Source organism: Podarcis melisellensis (assembly GCF_964234715.1).
Source record: "Podarcis melisellensis genome assembly, chromosome: 16".
NCBI lineage: Eukaryota > Metazoa > Chordata > Lepidosauria > Squamata > Lacertidae > Podarcis > Podarcis melisellensis.
In genome coordinates this window covers 10,559,787-10,580,352 of record NC_138533.1, presented here as the reverse complement: position 1 = coordinate 10,580,352, position 20,566 = coordinate 10,559,787, and the positions used below count along the sequence as shown (strand labels likewise).

Genomic DNA, 20,566 nt, shown 5'->3' with positions numbered 1-20,566 from the left:
GGCAGTATTGTATATGAATCAACAATACATTCTTCCAACTATATCAAAGGGAAAACAGCAAATAAAAGAAAAAGTTTCAAACTTCCTGTATATGGAAGGTTTTAACGTTTGATGCTTTATTATGCTTTTGCTGGAAGCTGCTTGGAGTGGCTCGGACAGCCTAGTCACGTGGGCGGGGTACAAATAAAAAAATTATTCCTACTGCAAAGTTACTGGGGCCGTAAGTGGTCTTTAAAAAGGCGTGTGATTGCCCTTCGCATGCCACTCCATCCTCACTTGGGAGCTGCTTCCCCCTGATGCCTTCTCACATGACCAAGGGCTGCACGGAAGGGGGCAGATTTCCCACCTGCATTCTGTGCCCTGTTATAAATTAGTTCTTGTATGTGAGGTTATGATGTCTAGCTTATTGGGGGTCAGGGGCAACACTGGGCACCTGCTGATCTCTTGGAAATCTTACTTCCCCACCCCTCTGGCTTCTGACATTCCCCTCCACCCCCAGTATTTGCCCACAAAACTAGAAGTACAATGCATCTTTTCAGCAATAGGGACTAGAAACTTTGCTTGCTAACAAAAGCTGAGATTCTGAAGGCTCTGACTTCTTCTGAGCAAGCAGACTGGGGCATCTGTTGCTTGCACTGTTGTCTGGGTTTGAGCGAGAGGGCAAGCAGGTGGCAATTGTGAAGAGGAGGGGGCAGGACCAGTGGGCTCTTTGCCAGGGCGAGGGGCATCAGCAGGTACCTGATTCTGCTGGCATCAGCTCTCTTCTCTGTGTGGTACAGCTGTACAGCTTCACTGATCTGCACCTGGGTTTGTTGTCTGTTGCTTGCCACCTGCTGGCCAGGTAGGGAATTTCACTTTTGGAGCCCCCCCCCAAAAAAAGAACCCAGGTGGTGATTGGACAGTGCCAGTGATGTCAAGATGGCACATGAACAGTGACGATTGTTTCTCTTCCTTGGGGCAGTTTGAGGAGCAACAAGCTTTTGAGAAGAGCAGGAAGTTCCTTAGGCAACTGGAGATCTGCTTTGCGGAAAACCCTTCCCACCACCAGAAGATCATCAAAGTGCTGCAGGGCTGTGGGGAGTGCCTGCCCCAGGAGATAATCGAGGTAAGCAGACCTACAGATGCTCATGGGAAATATGCGTGTTCTCTCTGTGTCCTGTCCCCTCAGCAAATTCTGGCTGTGGTGGGAATTGCAGGCTTTTTCTTGTGGCTGAAATACAACATTGCTGCAAATTTTGGTTTCCTGGCTTGTCTGTAACATGGATATACAGGTAACTCTCCTCTTAAGCTTAATTTACGTATGTAATTGCAGCTTTGTGGGACAGTGGGGAGAAAACGAATAAATGGAGAGCTGAGGAAACCCATTCTCCACTCATTTATTCCCCTCCACCCATGCAAAGCTGCGATCACAGAATTACCTAGCTTTGGGAAGGTGTGATAGGTAGCAGGGCTCATTTCATCACATTCGCTGGAGACCCATCTCTACCAATCTCCTCCTGCCCCTGGACCGTGCTAGCTGGTTAACCATGAAGGAAAAACCTACCGTATTTTTCACTCTGTAAAGACGCACATGACCATAAGACGCACCTAGTTTTTAGAGGAGGGAAACAAGAAACAAGAAAGCAATGCAAAGCCTCTTGAGCAAAGAGGCAGGAGCACTCCCGCTGCGCTCAAGAGGCTTTGCATGGCTATCCCTGAAGCCAGAAGAGGGATAGAAGAGGCTTCTCGGACAGCTGTGCAGCCTCTTCAGCCAGAAGCTAGAACAGCGCTGCGCAGCTATCTCTCTTGCTGTTCTGGCTTCTGGGATAGCTGCGCAGCCTGCATTCGCTCCGTAAGACGCACACACATTTCCCTTTACTTTTAGGAGGGAAAAGGTACATCTTATAGAGCGAAAAATACGGTACATTGAAATTAGTGCCTTGGTTGGATGTTGATTTTCCTCTCCCCTCCTTTGTCCTTTTCGTGTGTGTGTGTGTTTTTGTATTGTAAGCCTGAAGGTATGGGCTGCCTTGTTTCGATTGTGTGTAAGCTGTTCTGGGAGCCCTTTAGGCTGAAGAGTGGGGTACAAATGCTCCAAACCACTAAATAAGAAGGGATTGAAGAAAAAAGACATTGGACAAATGCTGCAAATGTTCCACACAGGGGTGGGCAAACAGGGTTTGGCCAGTAGGCTGGATCCTTCGCTTCCCCCCACCCCAGTGGGCCATTTTGTTATGGGGGGGGAAGGCACCTGTAATTCAGGTATCAGTTGCCCCTCTCCTTATTTTGTTTCCTTTAAATGTCTCTGTGCAGCTGAAGACCCAGATGTGGCAGTTGCTGAAGGGGCACGACCACCTCCAGGATGAGTTCTCCGTCTTCTTCGACCACCTGCGCCCGTCGGCCAACCGCCTGGGAGATTTTGAGGAAATCAACTGGACGGAAGAGAAAGAGTATGAGGTGGGGTTATCCCTTGATCTTCCTGTGCAGGTTGGGAGAGGGGGCACCTGCTTTTTGCACGGCTTTCCAGCATGGTGTAGTGGTTAAGAGCAGTCGACTCGTAATCTGGGGAACCGGGTTCGCTTCCCCGCTCCTCCACATGCAGCTGCTGGGTGACCTTGGGCCAGTCACACTTCTCTGAAGTCTCTCAGCCTCACTCACCTCACAGAGTGTTTGTTGTGGGGGAGGAAGGGAAAGGAGAATGTTGGCCGCTTTGAGACTCCTTCGGGTAGTGATAAAGCGGGATATCAAATCCAAACTCTTCTTCTTCTTCCTTCCGGAGTTGCGGGGAGAAGCGGCTCTGAGCTCCGATAGCAACGGTGAGGGGTGTGGAATTTTAAGCTTCAGGGATTCCCTGCATCCCAACCACGCTACCTGACAATGGCTCCTGTGCTTCTTTTCCTAGTTTGATGGATTTGAAGAGGTGTCCTTGCCAGATGTGGAGGAGGAGGAGGACCCCCCCAAAATCCACGCGACTGCGAAAAATAAGAAGAGGAAGGAGCTTGGGGGGCAGAATATTGACAAGGTGAGACTGGGGAAGCCCTTGGCGCGAAGCATTGCTTTTGAGACCTCCTCCTCCCTGCTGCCTGTCCCGCTGAGGGTTGCTCCTCTTCTCCTCTTGTGTGTGATTTCAGGAGTCTGAGTGGGCCGAGGGGGCCAAGGAGTGCTGCTGCTCCTGCCACGAGGGGAGCGGCGACCTCAGGCTGAAGAGGAGCAAGCGAAGGACCTGCAGCCACTGCAGCAGCAGCAGCAGCAACAAGGTCAGTCCACAGCAATGGCAGAGGGAGCGTGAGACTCCGGGGCTTTAGCTCAGCGCACTGGGCCATAGATCAGTGGTAGAGCTTTATATGCAGAAGGTGCCATGTTCAGTCCATCGTCTCCAGGTAGATTCCCATCGGAAACCCTGCAGAGCCCCTGCCAGTCAGTGTGGACAATACTGAGCTTGATGGACCAATGGCCTGATTCAGCTCTCTTGGTTCCTATGTGTGTGAGTTCATCTGTGTGTCTCTTCTTTATGAGAAAAGGCTTCAAGTGCTGATTCCGTTGAGCTTAAACAACAACAACAACAACTCTGTATCGGGACATTTTTGATGTCTAATGTTTTACATTTTTTTATGTGCTGTAAGCTACCCAGAGTGGCTGGGGAAACCCAGCCAGATGGGCGGGGTATCAATATTATTATTATTATTATTATTATTATTATTATTATTTATTATTACTTCTTTATTTAACTGAATTTGCAACCCCTTAGCTGCAAATAAAACCTCCAAGAGAATTACGAAGATAAAAAGTGCACTGATATTGTCAGTGAAAATAAAGGTCAAACACTAGTTTGTAAAAAAGCAAAGTGAACAAAATCAGCGGTTACATTCCAGAATAAATTGCACGTCAACTTTAGGCATCCGGGTTGCCTAAGCAGAAAGGATTTTAGGAGGTGCCGAAAAGAATACAGGGAAGGTACCAGCCTAATGTCAACAGGCAGAGTTCCAGAGTGAAGACTGGATCCTTACAGATGCGTAATGAAGTTTTCTGGATGGAAGTGGTTGAGGGGGCATCTGTGGGTTAAGCCAACCCTCCAGATAAGCTGGTCTCAAACTGTTAAAAACTCTGTATACTAATGGTAACATCTCAAACCCAGCCTGAGAATCTCCATTTGGACCTTGTAATCATATTGTTGCTGCCATTTCAGCTGCCTGCATGTGGTTCTGGATGATGAAGGGTTAAGGTTGCTGCCTTAGGCATGGAGTTCATCTACATTTATTTATTTTATCCCACCTTTCCTCCGAGGAATTCAAGGTGGTATTCAAGGTGGCTCTCTTCCTCCCCATTTTATCAACAACCCTGTGAAGTAGGTTAGGCTTAGAGACTGTGACTGGCCCATGGACACCCAGTGAGTTTCATGACTGAGCGGCGATTTGAACCCTGGGTCTCCGGGGTCCTGGCCAAACTATAGAGTCTCATGGCTTTTTAGGGGTGGGTGGCAAAGGGAAGCATACAAGTTTCATGAGTTTGGAGCAGGAGGTGTTCTGAGATGCTCTTGGACTTCCATTGGTCCACAGGCAGGAGATGGCAAGGCCTACAGGAACAAAGATCCCCAGGAGCTCACCGACAGCCTCGTCCAGCGCGAACTGAGCCCTCGCCCCGAAGGGAAGGAGCCTGCGGAAGAGAGTCTGGAGCAGAGAGAGGACGGGGAGCCTCCCCAGAGCAGGATGAGGACAGGCGCTAGGAGAGCAGACTCCACAGCAGGAGGTACGATGGGAGTGAAAGGTGTGGGAAGCCTGGACCCATGAACTTTCCCATGCAGCCCTGGGATCTTGTGCCAAGCAACCTCCTAACTGGCTCCGCGGGCAGGAGGGAGGGGATCCTGGCAGGGGCTGTGTAAGATTTCATACTTTGTCCCTTCTGAGGACAAGGTCCAAATTCTGCTCTGTGCTTTAGAAACATTTTCAGAAGCCACCAAAGCTGACTATTAAACCTGACATGTCACGCTAGAAATGGCACCTTTTAAATATGAAACAGATTTGTGGCTGTATATTAATGCTTCGTGAAGTAGAGCCTTTTTGATGAAGAGGGCTCTAGTCTGCAGTGTTATCTCCCACAATAAGCCTCGTTAGTCTTTTACAGCACCACAAGACTCCTTCAGGAGTGTCTGGAAGGAGGGCTTCGGGTGGCTATAAACCGAGGCTGAATCCAGTTAAAGATGGAGATTCCATGGCCATTTAAAAAAAGTTTTTATTTTGTTAAGATTGCATTGTTTTTTGCCACCCTTGGGCCCCTTTAGAGGGGGAGCGCGAGAGAAATTTACGAAATGAATTTGGTCTTCCTCTCTTGTAGGTAAAGCTGAGGGGCCTGTGTGCACTGCTTGAAGGAAGCACCCCCAGTTTGCTAGCTGTGGCTATTTTCACGCAGGCTGGAAGGTGCATTGGCACCTAATGCTAGTTTTTAAGCTTAGCGTATCTCAGCAGTGCCATCTGCATAACCTTGTGCTGTATTTTGTTTCCACAGTTTCTAATAATGCTGTGCAATGAGCAAGCGAGTGTGAACAATCCTTTCCCTGTTGTTTTTCTTCTTTCCCAGCTTCTCGCGTGGAAGGAAAACTGCCTTTGCCCAAGGAGACCCCTACGGAAGGGGGTGCGCTGCCAGGACCTCCCTGTCTCTCCAAAGCCAGCGATCCTGCCAAGCTGTTCCCTCCTAGTACTGCTGCCTCTTCCACGCTGCAGGTGCAGAGGGGCGCCCCACCGAAACCCCACCGACCCAAAAGTGGCTCTTGCCATATAGGAGGCGAGAGTGACGCAGGACTCTGCACGAGGAGCGGGGAAGCTTCTTCAGGCGTTTCAGGGGGTGAGACTCTTGCAGGAGCAGCGGGTGGTGCAGCTAGCCCAGGTGTCAACCCTCCTCTAGCCAAGAGTTGGCCACAAAAGCCTGCCGTTCAGTCCAGCTCCTTGCGAGGGACAGCTTCAGCTGCTCCTCGAGTGTGTCTCAAGGACAAGGAATTGGACAGGTTGACATCGTCTCTGGATACAAAGCCCAAAGGAAGGGATCTTTGCGGATCACACTCCAAGGACCTCACGCCGCTGAAAGCAGGAGCGGCAAACTGTGGCTCTCAGACCCCAGCGGTGGCCTCTGGAGTTTGCAGCCCTCCGGCTATGGAGAAGAAAGGAAATGCCACGGAGAGACTGTGTGCTAGTGACCGCTCAGAGCTGCCGGCTGCAGGCGGTGGGGAGCGGGCTGCCTCGCTGCGGGGAGATGACCTCCACCAAAGGGCAGTTGAAGCGACTGTGTGCGCTAAGAACATCAAGGTCAGCTCCACCGGGGAAAAGGTTGTCTTGTGGACCAGGTACTTTTTTTGCTTCCTTGTTCAAAAGCCAGTACTAGGGGAGAAGCGGGGTGGGTGCGCGTATAAGTGGTTCTGCTTTGTCCCCAGAGGTATAAGGCGTTCCCTGACCCCAACACTTTGATGCACTGAGGAAAAGCCCAGTCCTACATCAGGATGTACAGATAAGATTGAAAAAGCAGTGTGGGGTGTGAAACAGGTAGGCTGTGAGAAAATAGCAGTAATCGGTGGGATGTTGCAAAACAAGGAAGCCTGATAGTGCCTTTGCCAACATGCCCCTATTGCTCCATTTCTGATAGGAAGCTGCCTTATACTGATTCAGACCATTGGGTCCATGCAGCTCACACTGACTGGCAGCGGCTCCCTCCAGGGTTTCAGGCAAGGAGTATTTACCATCCCTGCCTGTAGGCCGTTTCACTGAGTTTAAAGCTGTTCCCCTGTGGATGGTGTGCTTCTCTTAAAGGCTAACAATGAGGACTTTCTTAAACACAAGCCTTGTGGGATTCATGAAGTCTGGTCCAAGGAGCAGCCCACTCCAGTTCCCTTTTTCCAGTGTCAGGTGTTTCTCTTTCAGAGAGGCTGACCGGGTCATTCTGACCACCTGCCAGGAGCTTGGAGCTCACCCAGACACATTCAGTGCCATCTCGCAGCAGCTGTGCAACAAAACGGCAGAGGAGGTGAGTCCTGGGGGAGACAAATCTCTCGGAAGCATTGAGTTCTTCTGTAAAGCTTAAGAATCCTTGAGTCCATAGATACGACTGGTGACACTTTACCCATGCAGTTAGGATTGCATGTATTTCCAATTTCACAAAACAAATAGGATCCATGGCGAGCTGCTCTGCAAATTGTGTGCTGTGGTCCCTTTAAAAATCTGCACTGAGTGACAGGATGAAATGCAGTTTACAGATAAGGACACTTTCAAAGAAGAAAATTTAACTGAGCAGGGAGAGCCCTGTGTTTCAATCTTAGCCAGACCGTTGGCAATATTCAGAGATCCCTCTATGCCCATGGCAAATTGTTGGGGGCACATTATCCTGTATTTGAATACAGTGGTACCTCAGGTTACAAACGCTTCGGGTTACAGACTCCACTAACCCAGAAGTAGTACCTCGGGTTAAGAACTTTACCTGAGAACAGAAATCATGCGGCGGCGTGAGGCCCCATTAGCTAAAGTGGTACCTCAGGTTAAGAACAGTTTCAGGTTAAGAACGGACCTCTGGAACGAATTAAGTTCTTAACCAGAGGTACCACTGTACAGGGTTTATTCTACGAGCCAGGAATTACAGATTTCTTGTTCGGTGGTGGATTTAGGGTAGAAGTTAGTGTGCCATTGCTTATCTTTCCTACCTTCATCTAAAAAAATTGAAATAGTATCAGCTGTCAGAGTAGATTAGCTTTGGAGGCAATTTGCTTGTCTCATTACAACCCTGTTCTGCTCTCAGGTCGCCCATCGGTTCAGGGAACTGATGACTTTATTTCACACGGCTTGTGATGTCAGCTCAGAGGATGAAGAAGATGGAATGAGCACCAGCAACACTGACCAGCTTTCTGACAAAGACCCAGTCCTCTCTGAGGAAGAGCAGGAGGAGCAAGGCTTTTGAAAGCGTGAGCCAGTACTACTGAAGAGGAATGGAGATGGCTGGGCAATCTTGTTTGCATTTGACTCCAGAGAACTCCATCTGACCCCCACCTCCCGCATCAAACTTGAAGTCACCTTGAAAGATTCCCCCTTCCATAGAAAAGTGGGGTCTGCTGTGTGATGGAAGTCATGAAGGCTACACTCGTTCTTGGATAATGGCTGGTGTAAATATTTTAAATAGGAAAAATATGTACATTCTCTCTTTGTGCTGCTTCTGAGTTAATATTTATTGTGGCAGTTGTATTTTAAGGAATAAAAAGTAATTCCTGTTGTAGAAGATGAAGAGCACCTTCTTACCTCTGTGCACAGAATCTGTCAGGTTACTGCAGGCCTGAAGGTCAGGCAGATGACTTTTTTTGAAAATACCTTGAGCTTAACAGCCGTAGTAGCACAAGACATGATGCATAATGGAGGAGACTGTATTAGGAGATTTATTGTTTTTATAAATGTGTGCAAGGGCTAGTAGATGTTTTCCTGTTCAAAGGCACTGCAGAAAATACGCACACACTCAGTCCGTCTCATCCTCCGAATCTGCTGCTGAGCCCCCGCTCTCTTTGTAACAGTGAGACAGTGTCCTCAGCTGCTCCAGAGCTTCCTCAAAGTCATCCATTTCAACTCCTACCGAGAAAAAGCTTGCCCACCGCCGGACGTCAACTCGGCGCAGCTCTTCGTAGAAACTGCCAAGGGTTTTACGCAGGATAGCCAAGGACTGGAGGGCTCCGAAGACAGGGATACTTTCAACAGCTGTGTAGGAGAGAATGAAAGGATTTGAGAAAACCCATTCTGACTGCAGCAGTGCCAGAGCGCCTTTGTGTCTACTGCCCCCGTAGCCTTGTTAATGGTGCAGCATAACCCATCTTCCAAATGAGGCTGGTGCCCCCCCCAAACTCTTGCCTTGTGCTAGTGCAAAAGGGAGGAAGAGATAATACCAGCAAGCCTTGCTTCACTGGGACAATGCTGGCCTATTGAGAATCAATGTTTCTGCAACACAGTGGTGGGAAAGTGACGGAAAACATTAAACGGGAAGTACTTGGCTAGTCACTGAATTAGCTTCTTGCCAAACTTGCTGCACATATGATCTATGCAAGCCCTTCCCAGCCTCATGCCCTCCAGACTAACCCCAAGAGGTGAGGGGGAGCTGTTGTCCAACACATGGAGGGCCACACTCATGTCCTATGCACATTCCCCAACCAATCGGGGATCAATCACACATTAAATGCACAGGGGTATAAAGAAGGGTTGAATAACTTGTCGGGCTCCATCAGCCCCAGGGCAAATGGTCAAGGATGAGGGGAGCTACAGTTCAGCAACAGGAAGGCCACAGGCTCCTGAGCTATGCCAACTGGCAGTGATGGGCCATGGTCCCTTTTTAAACTGGAACTGCTGGGAATTGAAAGTGGGAGCCGCTGTCTGTAAAACTCTTCTACTGAACTGGGAGGAGAGGACAATTACTTCGGCCCCTGCCCATCATCCCAGAACTTCCACAGTGCAACCCTAACCCAGTTTATGTAGAAGCAAGTCTCTAGAGTACAGTGAAGCTGACTTCTGCAGTAAGTTGGGTCAGGAGTGCAGCCACAGTAAAAGTTCCAAAATAGTTTCAAGTGAGTTTCTAACACGTTACCTCGCAGAACTCCACGTTCCCACTTTTCCTTACCCCTCACCACAAAAGTTACAATGGGCCAAACACAAACCTGAGACTTCACATTCTCACCTGAGTGAGCACCTGCTTCTTACCTGCTGAAGCGCTTGAAGGTTTCTCCAAGAGGAATCCATGCTTGTTGAGGAGAGGAGAGAAGAACTGGGGGTAGGGAGCCAGCAGCTTGCAAGGGTCTCGAAGTAAGTGTAATGTGCTGTTCCGCAAGCACAAAACAAGCATTAGGGACAGAAGCCTGGTCACCACCTTTCCTATACCCCCCACCTTTCCTGTTTTACTAACCTCAAGGTTCTGGGGGAGACGGTGTACAAGTAGCGGGCCAGCACCTCCTGTCCAGTATCACACATGTGGAGGACAGACTTCGGCTCAGTGCCTGGAGGGGAATTGCTACAAGAGACGCAAAATGGGAAATGGGTCAAGGCCGCAGGGATGTGTATGTGTGTGTGTACTAAAGTCATCTGCATAGCTCTGCCTTCAGAAAAAGTGAGAGGAATAACCCACTCTAGGCCACCATTGAAGGAAGAACCCCCCCCCCAAACCTCTTACCTGACTTGGTGCTCCTTGCCGATTCCTCTCAGCACAACAGACTGAGCGAAGCAGTGGCCCTCTCTTTGCTCGCCACATGAAGACAGCGGGCTCCAGGGCACGGCAGGCTGCTGGTTGCACAGAGCATCAGGAAGGGACTGCTCCTGTGCCACAGGAAATGGTACAGCTGCTACTGCAGCTGCTACCTGGAAGAGGAGGCATACAATGATCACCAGCAGATGTAGGACCAGAAGGGACTGACTTCTCCAAAGCCCAGGTTACCCCAAAGTGCTGTGTACCAGAACAAGTAAAAATGCCAGAAGCAACCAAGGTGCGCCACAAGAGTGGGACTCCAGCAAGTGGGCCAGATGATGCTTGGAAGGGAAAGAAAAACCCAACTTGGAGAAAATTGTGAGTTTTAAAAGCCATTAAGCTTTTTTGCACACAGAGCAAAACAAGAAATAAACTGGTTTCACTGCCTTCAGTGCACTGACTGGTCACAATTGGGGCCTAATTATGAACCAAAACTGTGATCTGGCAGATTTCCCCAAAAGGAAGTTCTGATGGGGGTGAAATTTCATCCCTGCCGGTATCTGATGGCCCACAGGGAGGATTCTCTTCCCAAATATGCCACTATTAATGCATTTAAACTCCTGTTTTAAAAGACTCATAGCTCAGTGCCAGAGCATCTGTTTTGCATGCAGAAGGCGCCAGGTTTCATACCTGACATCTCCAGGTAGGGTTGGAGAAGGACCCCCTGCCTGAAACCCCGGAGAGCTGCTGCCAGTCAGGGTTGACAGCACCGAGTGAGCCAGAAAGTCCAATAGTCCAAATTGGTATAAGCTATAAAAGCTAATCCAGACAAACTAAGGCCGGAACGTTTAAGGCACTTAGTAACTGAGTGCACATTCCTGGTCCTGATGGAAGCTGTTTTCATTTTACATTAGAAATCCTGCAACTTCCAACCATGCTTTTGAGTGATTGAAGGGTTGGCTAGGGAAATGGCAGGAATTCAAAGAGAATCATGTTGTACCTTCCGCCCAGAGAAATTCAGGGCCTCAGCAAGATGTGACATGGAGATGGCTGACGCCTGGAGCCGGTAGGGAACAGTGACCGTGTCCAGGGCTGTGGCGAGGATGGCACTCGTGTGATAGTCCTGTGCTGCCTGCAGAGGGTTATAAAATCAAGGCACAGTCATATCAAGGAATATCTCCTCCCCAAAGTTCAGATTTCTGCTCCCAACAGATGCTATTTGAGTCTAGTGAACTCTGCATTGCAGGAAGACAATTCTGGTGGCTGAAATTCCAGTTTGATACTAAGGAAAAGAACTTATGAGGATCCTTAGAAGAAGGACCAGGGGAAATGAGGGAAGGTGATACAGGATGCACAAACTTCACACACAGCTCAAAGGAGTTCTTATTCCTCCATCCTCTGTGTGTGTGCGCAGGCATACCCAGATGTCCACCTGCAGGAATACTGACCTCATAGTGCACGTATGGGAGTGTGATGGGGGGCGCTGGTCTGAGTCCCAGGCTTCCGTATAGTGACAAGGGGCAGAAGAGCGAACTGTGGCTGGAAAGATGGACCATCGCCAAGACTGTGTTCATGAGCCTGTAAAAATTCCTTTGTGGAATCTGCAAGGTGGTAGAAAAAGCAGTCACACCAGAAGGGTAGTGTTGCACTAAAACTCTCAGTGCATACATGGTGCAAGTGGGAACAGTGAGTCTGTCTTTATGCCATTTCTTTTTGTGTGGGGGGGGATTGGCATTGAGGTTATTTATTTTCAACAGGACAAATTACAGAACACGGGACAGGCAGTCCAACAAAACAGTTTGGGAGGTGCAGGATATGGAAGGGAGAAACAGTTTGCAATTGGGGATTGGGAAGTGAGACAAAGAGAGCCCATTCTAATGAAAGTTTGCTCTGGATCCAAGTGCAGGTATTTCCAGACTAACTATGTGCTAACTCCATACGCTTAGTGCTTCTAAAGGATTTGTTTCAGCATTCATCAAATGGGGTTGCATCCAATGTCATTCAGAATACAGCCATTGAAATTGATGGGCATTACTAAGTTAGGGCCATTAGTTTCAATAGGTCTACTCTGAGAACAAATTAGTAGGCTATAACCCAGTGAATTAGGAAATAGGAGTCCTAAGGCTACCACTTATGCATCTCTCTCTCCTGCCTTTAAATATCTAATAAGTAGGTCTTTGAGTAACTAATTAACTTTTACCTAAATACCTTATTAATGAACTGACTACACAATCTTGAAGAAGAGCTAACAGATTAATCTAAGATCTTTATAGACATCAACTAATTAAGAATTCTGCTTGTTGTCAAAACTAAGTTACTTAATTATCATTTCCTTTCATCCTGTTTCTGATGTTTTAACTAAGTTCTTCAATAAATATTTTTGAACTGTTTTCCCACTAGATGCATTGATGTGTTTACTGAATCACATGAAAAGGAAAATCAAATCTATATATTGGTCTTGGGGTATTGTACTCTATAACAAGAATCTTCTATGCTAGACCATGGAAAAATGCCCATAAGCCCAGCTAAAAGTGATTTGATCAGAAAACTTTGGGAGCAATTCAGTATAATAAAGCTAAGAGCGTTACTGAAAGTTAAGGAGAGAAACATGGAGACTGAATAAACGGAATTTAGTACAGTATCCCAATATGTTAAGCGGGAATGAGGGATACCAGGAAGTGGGATAGTTTATATGATTTTATAGAGTTTTACTGTGAGAGAAATATAATATTAACTAGCTAATAAATGCTTAGGATGATCTCTGGAATGTATTTAATCATATTTATTATATTCTGTTATAAACAATTATATTCAATCAGGTCTCATTATATTTAGTCAGGTGTAAGTATATGTCCAGCTACATTTATCTTCCCATCTTAAGCCCAGCCCTCCATCCTCTACACAACACTCGTTCTTAGTGAGAAGATCTCTGAACTGCTTTCATTCCTAGCCAATAACATTTTTCAGGAGGGGAGGGAAGAGCAAAGAGTTTGCATAGAGGGGGGCATACTTACGGCTCCGTTAAGCACTGGCGTCAGCCCCCATGTCAGGACTCCTTTCCCTGCATACTCATCCTGAAGCAGCTCCGTGACCTTTGCCCCAACCCCCGAAAATCCATTGTGCAGGTCACAGAGAACCTGGAATCCCTGTGCAAGGAGGGAAGTGTGCAGATATGTTGTGATCAGTGGCAGGAATTGGGGTGACCTGACAACTCAAGAGTTGGTGCCTGCACATTGCTGCAAGCCCAGGCTGTGCCACATATAATCTCAGCTGCTTCGCAGCCTTCCCCATGCTGAAGGACAAATGCCCCAGGAGCCTGGGTGCTGCTGAGATTTGACATGTTAAACCTGGGTGGTGCCACATCCTGGCCAAGACACAGACACAGCTTGCCTAAGAATTACACAGTGCTATTGAAATGGGCTGCTCCATTGCTTTTCCAGTGAGCTTGCCTCATCCCAGGGGTGGAAGGCAGGCTGGTGAGCAGGAGCATGAGACAAAGAGAGCAGACAAAGGGAACTCTGCTCCTAATTGACCAGCACTCCTCAGTGCTGAATAGCATGATGCACCAGAAGTTTCTGGCACAGCCTCTCATCTAAGCACCAGATGTTTCAGCCTGCAGGCCTCTCCCTGGCTGGTGTGAGGAGGGTGGGAAAGGGAGTGAAGGGGATGAGCAGTGATGTCATGGCCGAAGGCCTGAGCAGCTTCTTCAGGAGGATCTGCTCCCTGCCGCCCGGGCTCAAGTTCCAAGCTGAAGGAGGTAACTGTTATTTGCCAAGAAGTTGCCCAATATCTAAAATGCAATAACCACCTGCAAAACCCTGGAAACCGGGCCACTGTGCAGCCTCTATGGCACAGCTGTGGAAACCATGACATTCCAAATGCTGGACTCCAACTCCCATCAGCCCCCAGCCAGCAAGGGATGATGCGAGTTGTAGTCCAGGCCACAGATTATCCACCCCTGCTCTGGGACTAGACATCAGGGCCTGCTTTACTGATGTTTCTCAAGTGAGCTGGCACCACCCACCCTTCTGGGCAGAACAAGAGACTCACCTGCAGGTAGTCACACTCTTCCACATAGAAGTGGAGCCTGTCTTCGAGCTCCTCAAGGTATGTGCCCTCTTGTAGCAGCTTCTCCCCTTGTCCAAAAGTCTCCAGCCGGCTGGAATCCCTGAAAGAAAAGCGGCAGCATCGTTCCAAAGGCGCCTTCCGGAGCAGGGCAGACAATATTCTAGCAGGGACTGCAAGCTAGCCAGCATCTCCTGGCCCGCCCAGGGAAAAGGTAGCCCAGAATGCTGAGAAACATTCCTTACCCATCGTGATTGTACTGGTAGATGGTTACTATGCTACGAGGGTGCAGGTGTGTGCGGAGGAAATCTGACCAGAAGCATGTCCTGCTCTCTGAGCAAGGCGTCTTTGAAGTCTCATCCTGCCTCTCACGGAGCGGAGGTCTGTCTGGAAGCAGAATGGTTATCACCGCCATCTATTAATTTATATACTGCTTATGTGCCAAAATGGCTTCAGAACACAGGCATTGGCTGGGTGGAAATGGCTCCATCAATTTACCAGCCTGCTCGCCAGTGGCAAGTGCTTCTCTGTTATCAGGTGAGCACACCAGCACTTCCAGAAGAAATTCTGCCCACGGGGGAGAAAACTCCTCTCTTTTCTCCAACCCCCAACATAGAGAAAAGGAACCACAATTTATTTCACTTACTATTCAGGCTTTTGTAGGCGGTGATAGCTGTCTAGGTGTGACTTACTGCAGCAGCACAGCAAAAGTGATTAACACCTCTTCATAACCTATGTTTTCTGCAATTGCCAGAGGCACTCAGGGCAACCACAAATAATGGATTTGGCTAGCAAATGAAGCCAAAACTTGGAATACATTGTGAATGGATCAGAAGCCTTCCTTAAAATACCCTTTGAAAACATATCTGCCCATTCTGCCCCTGCAGGAAGCCATGCATGCAGAGCACACACACATCTTTACCACCAGGAAGGGTCCTTGGAGCAAAACTGCCATTAGGTGGTCTGTGATCCTGAAAAGAGAGAGAGACATTCTGACCTGAGGCTGTGATTTAGCCATAATGGAATCAAGAGATCCATATAGCTGCTAGTAACTCAGGAGAAGTGAACCTGTAGACCTCCAGATGCTGGTGGGCAGCTTACAAACCTGAAGCTTACTATACAGCCCTCATAGCTAACAGCTGTCATTAGACTTCTCTGGGAATTGGTCTAACTCTTTTAAAACCATATAAGCTAGGGGCTATTTCTCCAGCTGCCCTTGGCATTTAACAGACAGTGGAAAGACGGGTGTTAGCAACTAATTCCAAGAAGGATTGCTAGCAACACAGGAATTTCCACCAAAGCAAAAGCTCCAGGCTTAACAACGCTGGTTCAAGGGCAGAAAAGAAACAGGGAAGCTCCAGGGGTAGAGGATATCTTACCTCCAGCCTGTTGAGGTCTGGCAGGAAAGGGTTCGCAGGGGATGGATCTTCTTGGTGCGTCGTCAGATTTCCCTTCCTGAAAAAATTGAGCCTTTTAACCACATGGTTCTGCACAAATTGCAGCAGAGACTGAAGGGGTGTATGTGGAGTGCAGAATACTGCCCTCCCTTGCTGCCTTTAAAACACACAGGATCTAGAGTGCCACACCACTGCTGCCCCAAATCTAGCAAGTGTAATTAGGCAGATTAAAACTTCCAAGACTTGGTGTCTGAGTTTCCTAGCTTTCTTCTTCCGTTCCCACCACTTTTTTCTTTTCTGTCACAGCATCTAGTCATTATGCATGTGGGCAGGGAGAATGAGTTTTTTTATCTGTCTATGGTGCTTAGTAAAGTTTTGGTTCTTTATACATGAATAACAATATTTTCTGTTAATTTTAACTTGTTGAATAATGTTTCCCTCACAGAAACATTGGGTTTGTTAGTTTTCCTTTCTCATCAATATTGTAGAAAATGTCTTGATGTTCATGAAGTGTTGGGGAACAGAATAACATGTTTTTATGAAGTGTTGTGAAAAGAATAACATGCCCAGCTTGACATCTCCTAGCCTCCAGAATTGTAGCAATAACCTGTCTACAACCATAGGGACTTGAAACATTTTTTAAAAGTTGAAATCAGAAACATCAGGAGTCCATTTGGTATACTAGACTATACTCACCTCTGTTCATCAATAATGCATTGACAGCTGTGTTATTAGGTTTTCCCTATAATCATTAGTAAGCCATCCTATAGATCTGATTATGCTGTGCACAGGGTAGTTGTTTATACGTGTTTTTTTCCAGGGGTGGGGAGGAACTCACCATGTCAAAGGGGTATTTGTTTTTGCATCTGCATACAGGCATCCCTCCTGCTTCAAAGAACTCAGGCTCCCTGCAGAGAAACAGAAAGCGCTGTCGCTGTGAAAGCTGCTTGTCAAGATAATAACCATGAACACCAAATATCCCAGATCAGAAGAGAGGCCACAGGAACTTAAGCATTTCCTTTTACTTTATGCCAGGGGAGCTCTAAGGGCCTACATAATACACACCATACATAATACACACCATGGTACACACCATACATTTAAAGCAATGGCTTTCCAACAAATAATCCTGGGAACTGTAGTTTCCCCCAGTACTACAATTCTCAGCACCCTTACCAAACTAGTTCCCAGAGTGATTTCGCAGGGGGAGTAATGTGCTTTGAGTGTATGGTATGTTACGCAGTCTAGGAAGCAAATTAGCTAGAACAGCAGGTCAAGACAAGGTACTCTCTCTTGCAAAATTGGTAAGTCCCAGGGCAATTAGAAAACTTATACAGTGGGGACAGGTGTATAATTGCATTGTGTTTCTAGTACACCACTTAGAGATGACTGTGAAGTGGTATACACACACTATTTAAATATATAAATAAAGCCAGCCAGCCTGACCAGTCACTAAACCTATTGCTCCTGTGGCTATCTATCGGAACCTCGCCTACCTCACAGGGTTGTTACAAGGATAAAAGGGGTGGGTACTGTATACATTGCCCCCTGATCTCTTTGCAGGAAGGGTGGGATAAAATAAATAAATACCAGCAATAACAACAGCAACAAGTAGATAGAAACTGCAATTGCCACTTGCTGTCTGCTTTCACCAAATGGGCTAGGCCGCTTCTCCTTGCCTACAGAAACCATTGGTTGTACCTGCCTTGTGAGGGACAGTCACAGGACCATCTGCTCTGGGAGCAAGTGTCAGCAAGATCTTGGCTCCAACATGAGTGACAATCAGCTGGCAGATTTCGGCTAGACCCTCAGAGGCCAAGGTCCCACCCTGAAAGGTTGGTAGTGTCTGGCATTTCCAGGAAGGCTGGGCCGCCAGGATATTTATCAGAGGACTGTCAAGGCCTGTAGCTGTGTGGCTCACTTACACCTGAGCTGATTATGATAAGTAACCTGGAATGTCTTAAGAATTTGTGCCTAAGCTCATTTCCTTTTTCTTCTTCCCTCCCTATCCATTTTTTTTTCTTGTGTGTCATGTCATTTATCTGTTGCAACCCTGAGGGCAGGACCATATTCTTTTATTGATTTGTAAGCCACTTCACCAGAAAAGCAGGGTCTAAATGCTTTGAGTAGAAACAAATGTACGTACATCGAAGGAATGTGGACTGTCTGTGCTTCCAATATGTGGCTTCCATGATGCAGAAAATGACATGAAGAAGAGGAGGGTTTGGGCTAAACTCTCCCAGAAACCATATTCTGCACTTCTCTCTATCACCCACCTTTGAGGTCCATGAGGATGAGGCGGGGTGTGTATGTCTCTCGCCCCTGGAGAGTTCTTCCAGCTCGGAAGAGGACGTCATGGCAAATCCCTTCATCTGATTGTGCAGTTGCAGGATCCAAGCAGAACGAAGCTTCCTGGGAAGGGGGAACAAAATAATTTAAAAAATACATGAGAAAAGAGTTCTAAACCAGCAAGTACTCTATGGAGATCCCTTTGGTATATTTATTCCACTTATTTTGTAAGAGCTGCTTCGAACTGGTGAAAGTAGAGGTTTAAGTCTCAGGTGGGGATCCTGTGGCCCTCCAGATATTGTTGGACATCATTATTTGGGGCTTTTAATTTAGAGCAAAGGTAAGAGGAGACATGTATACAATTCTGCATGACACAGAGAAAGTGGTTAGAGAAAAGCTTTCCTCCCTCTCTCCAAAATGCTTGGGGACATCCAATGTTGGGAGACTCAGGGCAGGCAAAAAATTAAGTAGGTTAGCCCCCCAACCCACTCCTATTTTATTCTCACAATAAGCTCAACAGAAACCAGCCCCAAACTTCTACTTTACTCACAACCTCCACGTGAGGTACGGACCCCTGACCATTAATTAGGTCCAGTCGTGACCGACTCTAGGGTTGTGGCGCTCATCTCGCTTTATTGGCCGAGGGAGCCGGCGTACAGCTTCCGGGTCATGTGGCCAGCGTGACTAAGCCGCTTCTGGCGAACCAGCAGCACACAGAAATGCCGTTTACCTTCCCACCGGAGCGGTACCTATTTATCTACTTGCACGTCGGCGTGCTTTCGGCTCCACGTCATGGGGATTTGAACCACCGACCTTCTGATCGGCAAGCCCTAGGCTCTGTGGTTTACCCACAGCGCCACCCGCGTTCCCATCCACGTGAGGTAGGCTTCCCCCAAACCTCATTTTGCTCATGCAACTATCCTGCGATGTAGCCTAACCACAAACCTCCTATTTGGGACATGTTGTACCTATGAGGTCACTTTGCCCCACACCGGCCCACTCGACCTTTCTGCCCGCAGAACCAGCACTGCCAGAGCCACACAATACCCACCCCACATTTGTAAGATGGAGGCGGCTCCCTTTTGGAACTCCCTGCCTATTGAGTTCAAGCAGGTGCCTTCGAACAGGACTAAGAAAATAGATTAAAAAATCCTGTTGAGACTGGCCTATGCAGGTGCTTAGAAAGCTGAGGTGATTTTAACCTGTTTTAGTATTTTGTTATAGTTTAACAGTAGGGTTGTGGTTTTTTCTTGATTTTTATCGTTTTATCACTCGGAGGTGGCTTTTCTTTTTCTTTTTTTTACGGTCAAGCGGTGTATAAATTTTGTGAAGTAAACAAATATTTTTCTCCCTCACAGCAACCGCCCTCGGAGAAGCTGCGTAAACACGCTCGCCCCGCCCCTTCCCCGCCTGCGCGCGCACAGCCTGCCCAATCACAGGCTTCCTCCCCTGACATTACCTGAAGCCCCCACCAGTGGGCTCCGACGCTCCCCGCGTAGTGGCCCAACTGGAGCGTCACCACCTCGCGGGCCCCCGACATCCCCCAACTGCCAATGGGAGCGGAGGGGGGAGGGGGCGGAGGACACGCAGAGCGGCCGTTAGGGAGCAGCGGCGCGCGGATGGGAAAGTGCGCACGCGCCGGAGCGAGCCGCGAGGCGGTTTACAAGTCGGCGACGGCACCGCAGACGTTGCGCGCGTCTCCGCGGGGAACCCCACCCCTTCCGCTCTCCTATTGGCTAAGGCGGGCCACCCAATTGCCTGGCGGCTTGCGGTCGGCGCGCGAGCGAGAAGGGTTCGTTGCGCCGCCTTGTCTCTCCCCCCGCCATTGGCTTGGAGAACTAGGAAAGGGGCGGAGCTGCATCGGGGGAGCCGCTCTAGGCATGTCTTCGCCTGCGCAGCACCAGAGGCGGTAGGAATGAAGAAATGGGACAGACAAGACTTCCGGCGAAAATTTGAAAGCCGCCATATTGGCCACGGTTTTCTAGGGAGGCTGGGTGACGCCGTTCTACCGCTTAGCGGGCATCTCTATGCTCCTGTAATAGTTGACGGGGAACCAATTTGGGGACAGCGCCGCATAGATGCATTTTAACACTGGAGGTGCCCAGAGGCGCAAATGGTTACAGCAGGATGGAAGGAATAAGAAAATATTTTAAAAACTCTGATCCTAACGGAGCCTGCCACCCACTGATCTCAATGCCTGAGCTATTCCTCCATCTCTTTAGCTAATTTGCAGCTTGCAAATGAAAAGAGATGGCACAAAAGGAAAACAAGGAGAGGAGGGAAGAGGAAAACATACAAAATGCAGGGATAAATTATTTTTATTTAGATGATTTACATACCACTATTTGCATAAGCCACACAGCCAGACTGAAAGGAAACAATTCACAGAGAAGATCCAAATATGAGTACTTTCAGCAGAGGCAATGGAGCAGCTTCTCATCCAGCTGCTGCAGCCTCATGGAATGGCAGCTAAAATATGACTGTTGCAACAAGGGAGGGAGCTTGTCTCTCAGCAAAGCAGATGTCATGGTCCAGCTTACCATCCTACCCTCTGTAGTAGCTGGTTGGAAAGACACTGTAATAATGAGAACACTGGCCAACAGCCAGCCTCCATTTTTACAGTACACCCCCCAAAAAACCCAGTGATGCCCCTC

At 48.1% G+C, this 20,566-nt stretch overlaps 2 protein-coding genes across 3 annotated transcripts in view; one reads left to right on the top strand and one right to left on the bottom strand.

The window, feature by feature from the left end:
- GON4L (gon-4 like) overlaps positions 1-8,226 on the top strand; it is a 41,341-nt gene extending 33,115 nt beyond the window's left edge. Inside the window, exons 25-32 of one of the 2 annotated variants that reach the window (XM_081891288.1) lie at positions 962-1,105; positions 2,293-2,436; positions 2,882-3,001; positions 3,111-3,236; positions 4,536-4,725; positions 5,554-6,313; positions 6,885-6,987; positions 7,753-8,226. In XM_081891288.1, coding sequence (XP_081747414.1) covers positions 962-1,105; positions 2,293-2,436; positions 2,882-3,001; positions 3,111-3,236; positions 4,536-4,725; positions 5,554-6,313; positions 6,885-6,987; positions 7,753-7,911 — 1,746 coding nt within the window. In that variant the 3' untranslated portion in view covers positions 7,912-8,226. Of the gene's footprint in view, positions 1-961; positions 1,106-2,292; positions 2,437-2,881; positions 3,002-3,110; positions 3,241-4,535; positions 4,726-5,553; positions 6,314-6,884; positions 6,988-7,752 lie in introns of both variants that reach the window. The other variant, XM_081891289.1, reaches the window with a different exon arrangement.
- Positions 8,227-8,364: 138 nt separating this feature from the next.
- Positions 8,365-19,633, bottom strand: MSTO1 (misato mitochondrial distribution and morphology regulator 1). Its single transcript, XM_081891580.1, has 14 exons — positions 19,372-19,633; positions 17,900-18,035; positions 16,462-16,531; positions 15,606-15,681; positions 15,149-15,197; positions 14,472-14,613; positions 14,212-14,329; positions 13,176-13,307; positions 11,610-11,762; positions 11,162-11,293; positions 10,150-10,334; positions 9,886-9,990; positions 9,684-9,799; positions 8,365-8,693 (listed from the first exon to the last, which is right to left on the bottom strand). Exons 1-14 carry the CDS (start codon positions 19,450-19,452, stop codon positions 8,458-8,460), a joined length of 1,731 nt encoding a protein of 576 aa, XP_081747706.1. The 5' UTR covers positions 19,453-19,633; the 3' UTR covers positions 8,365-8,457.
- Positions 19,634-20,566: the final 933 nt, after the last annotated feature.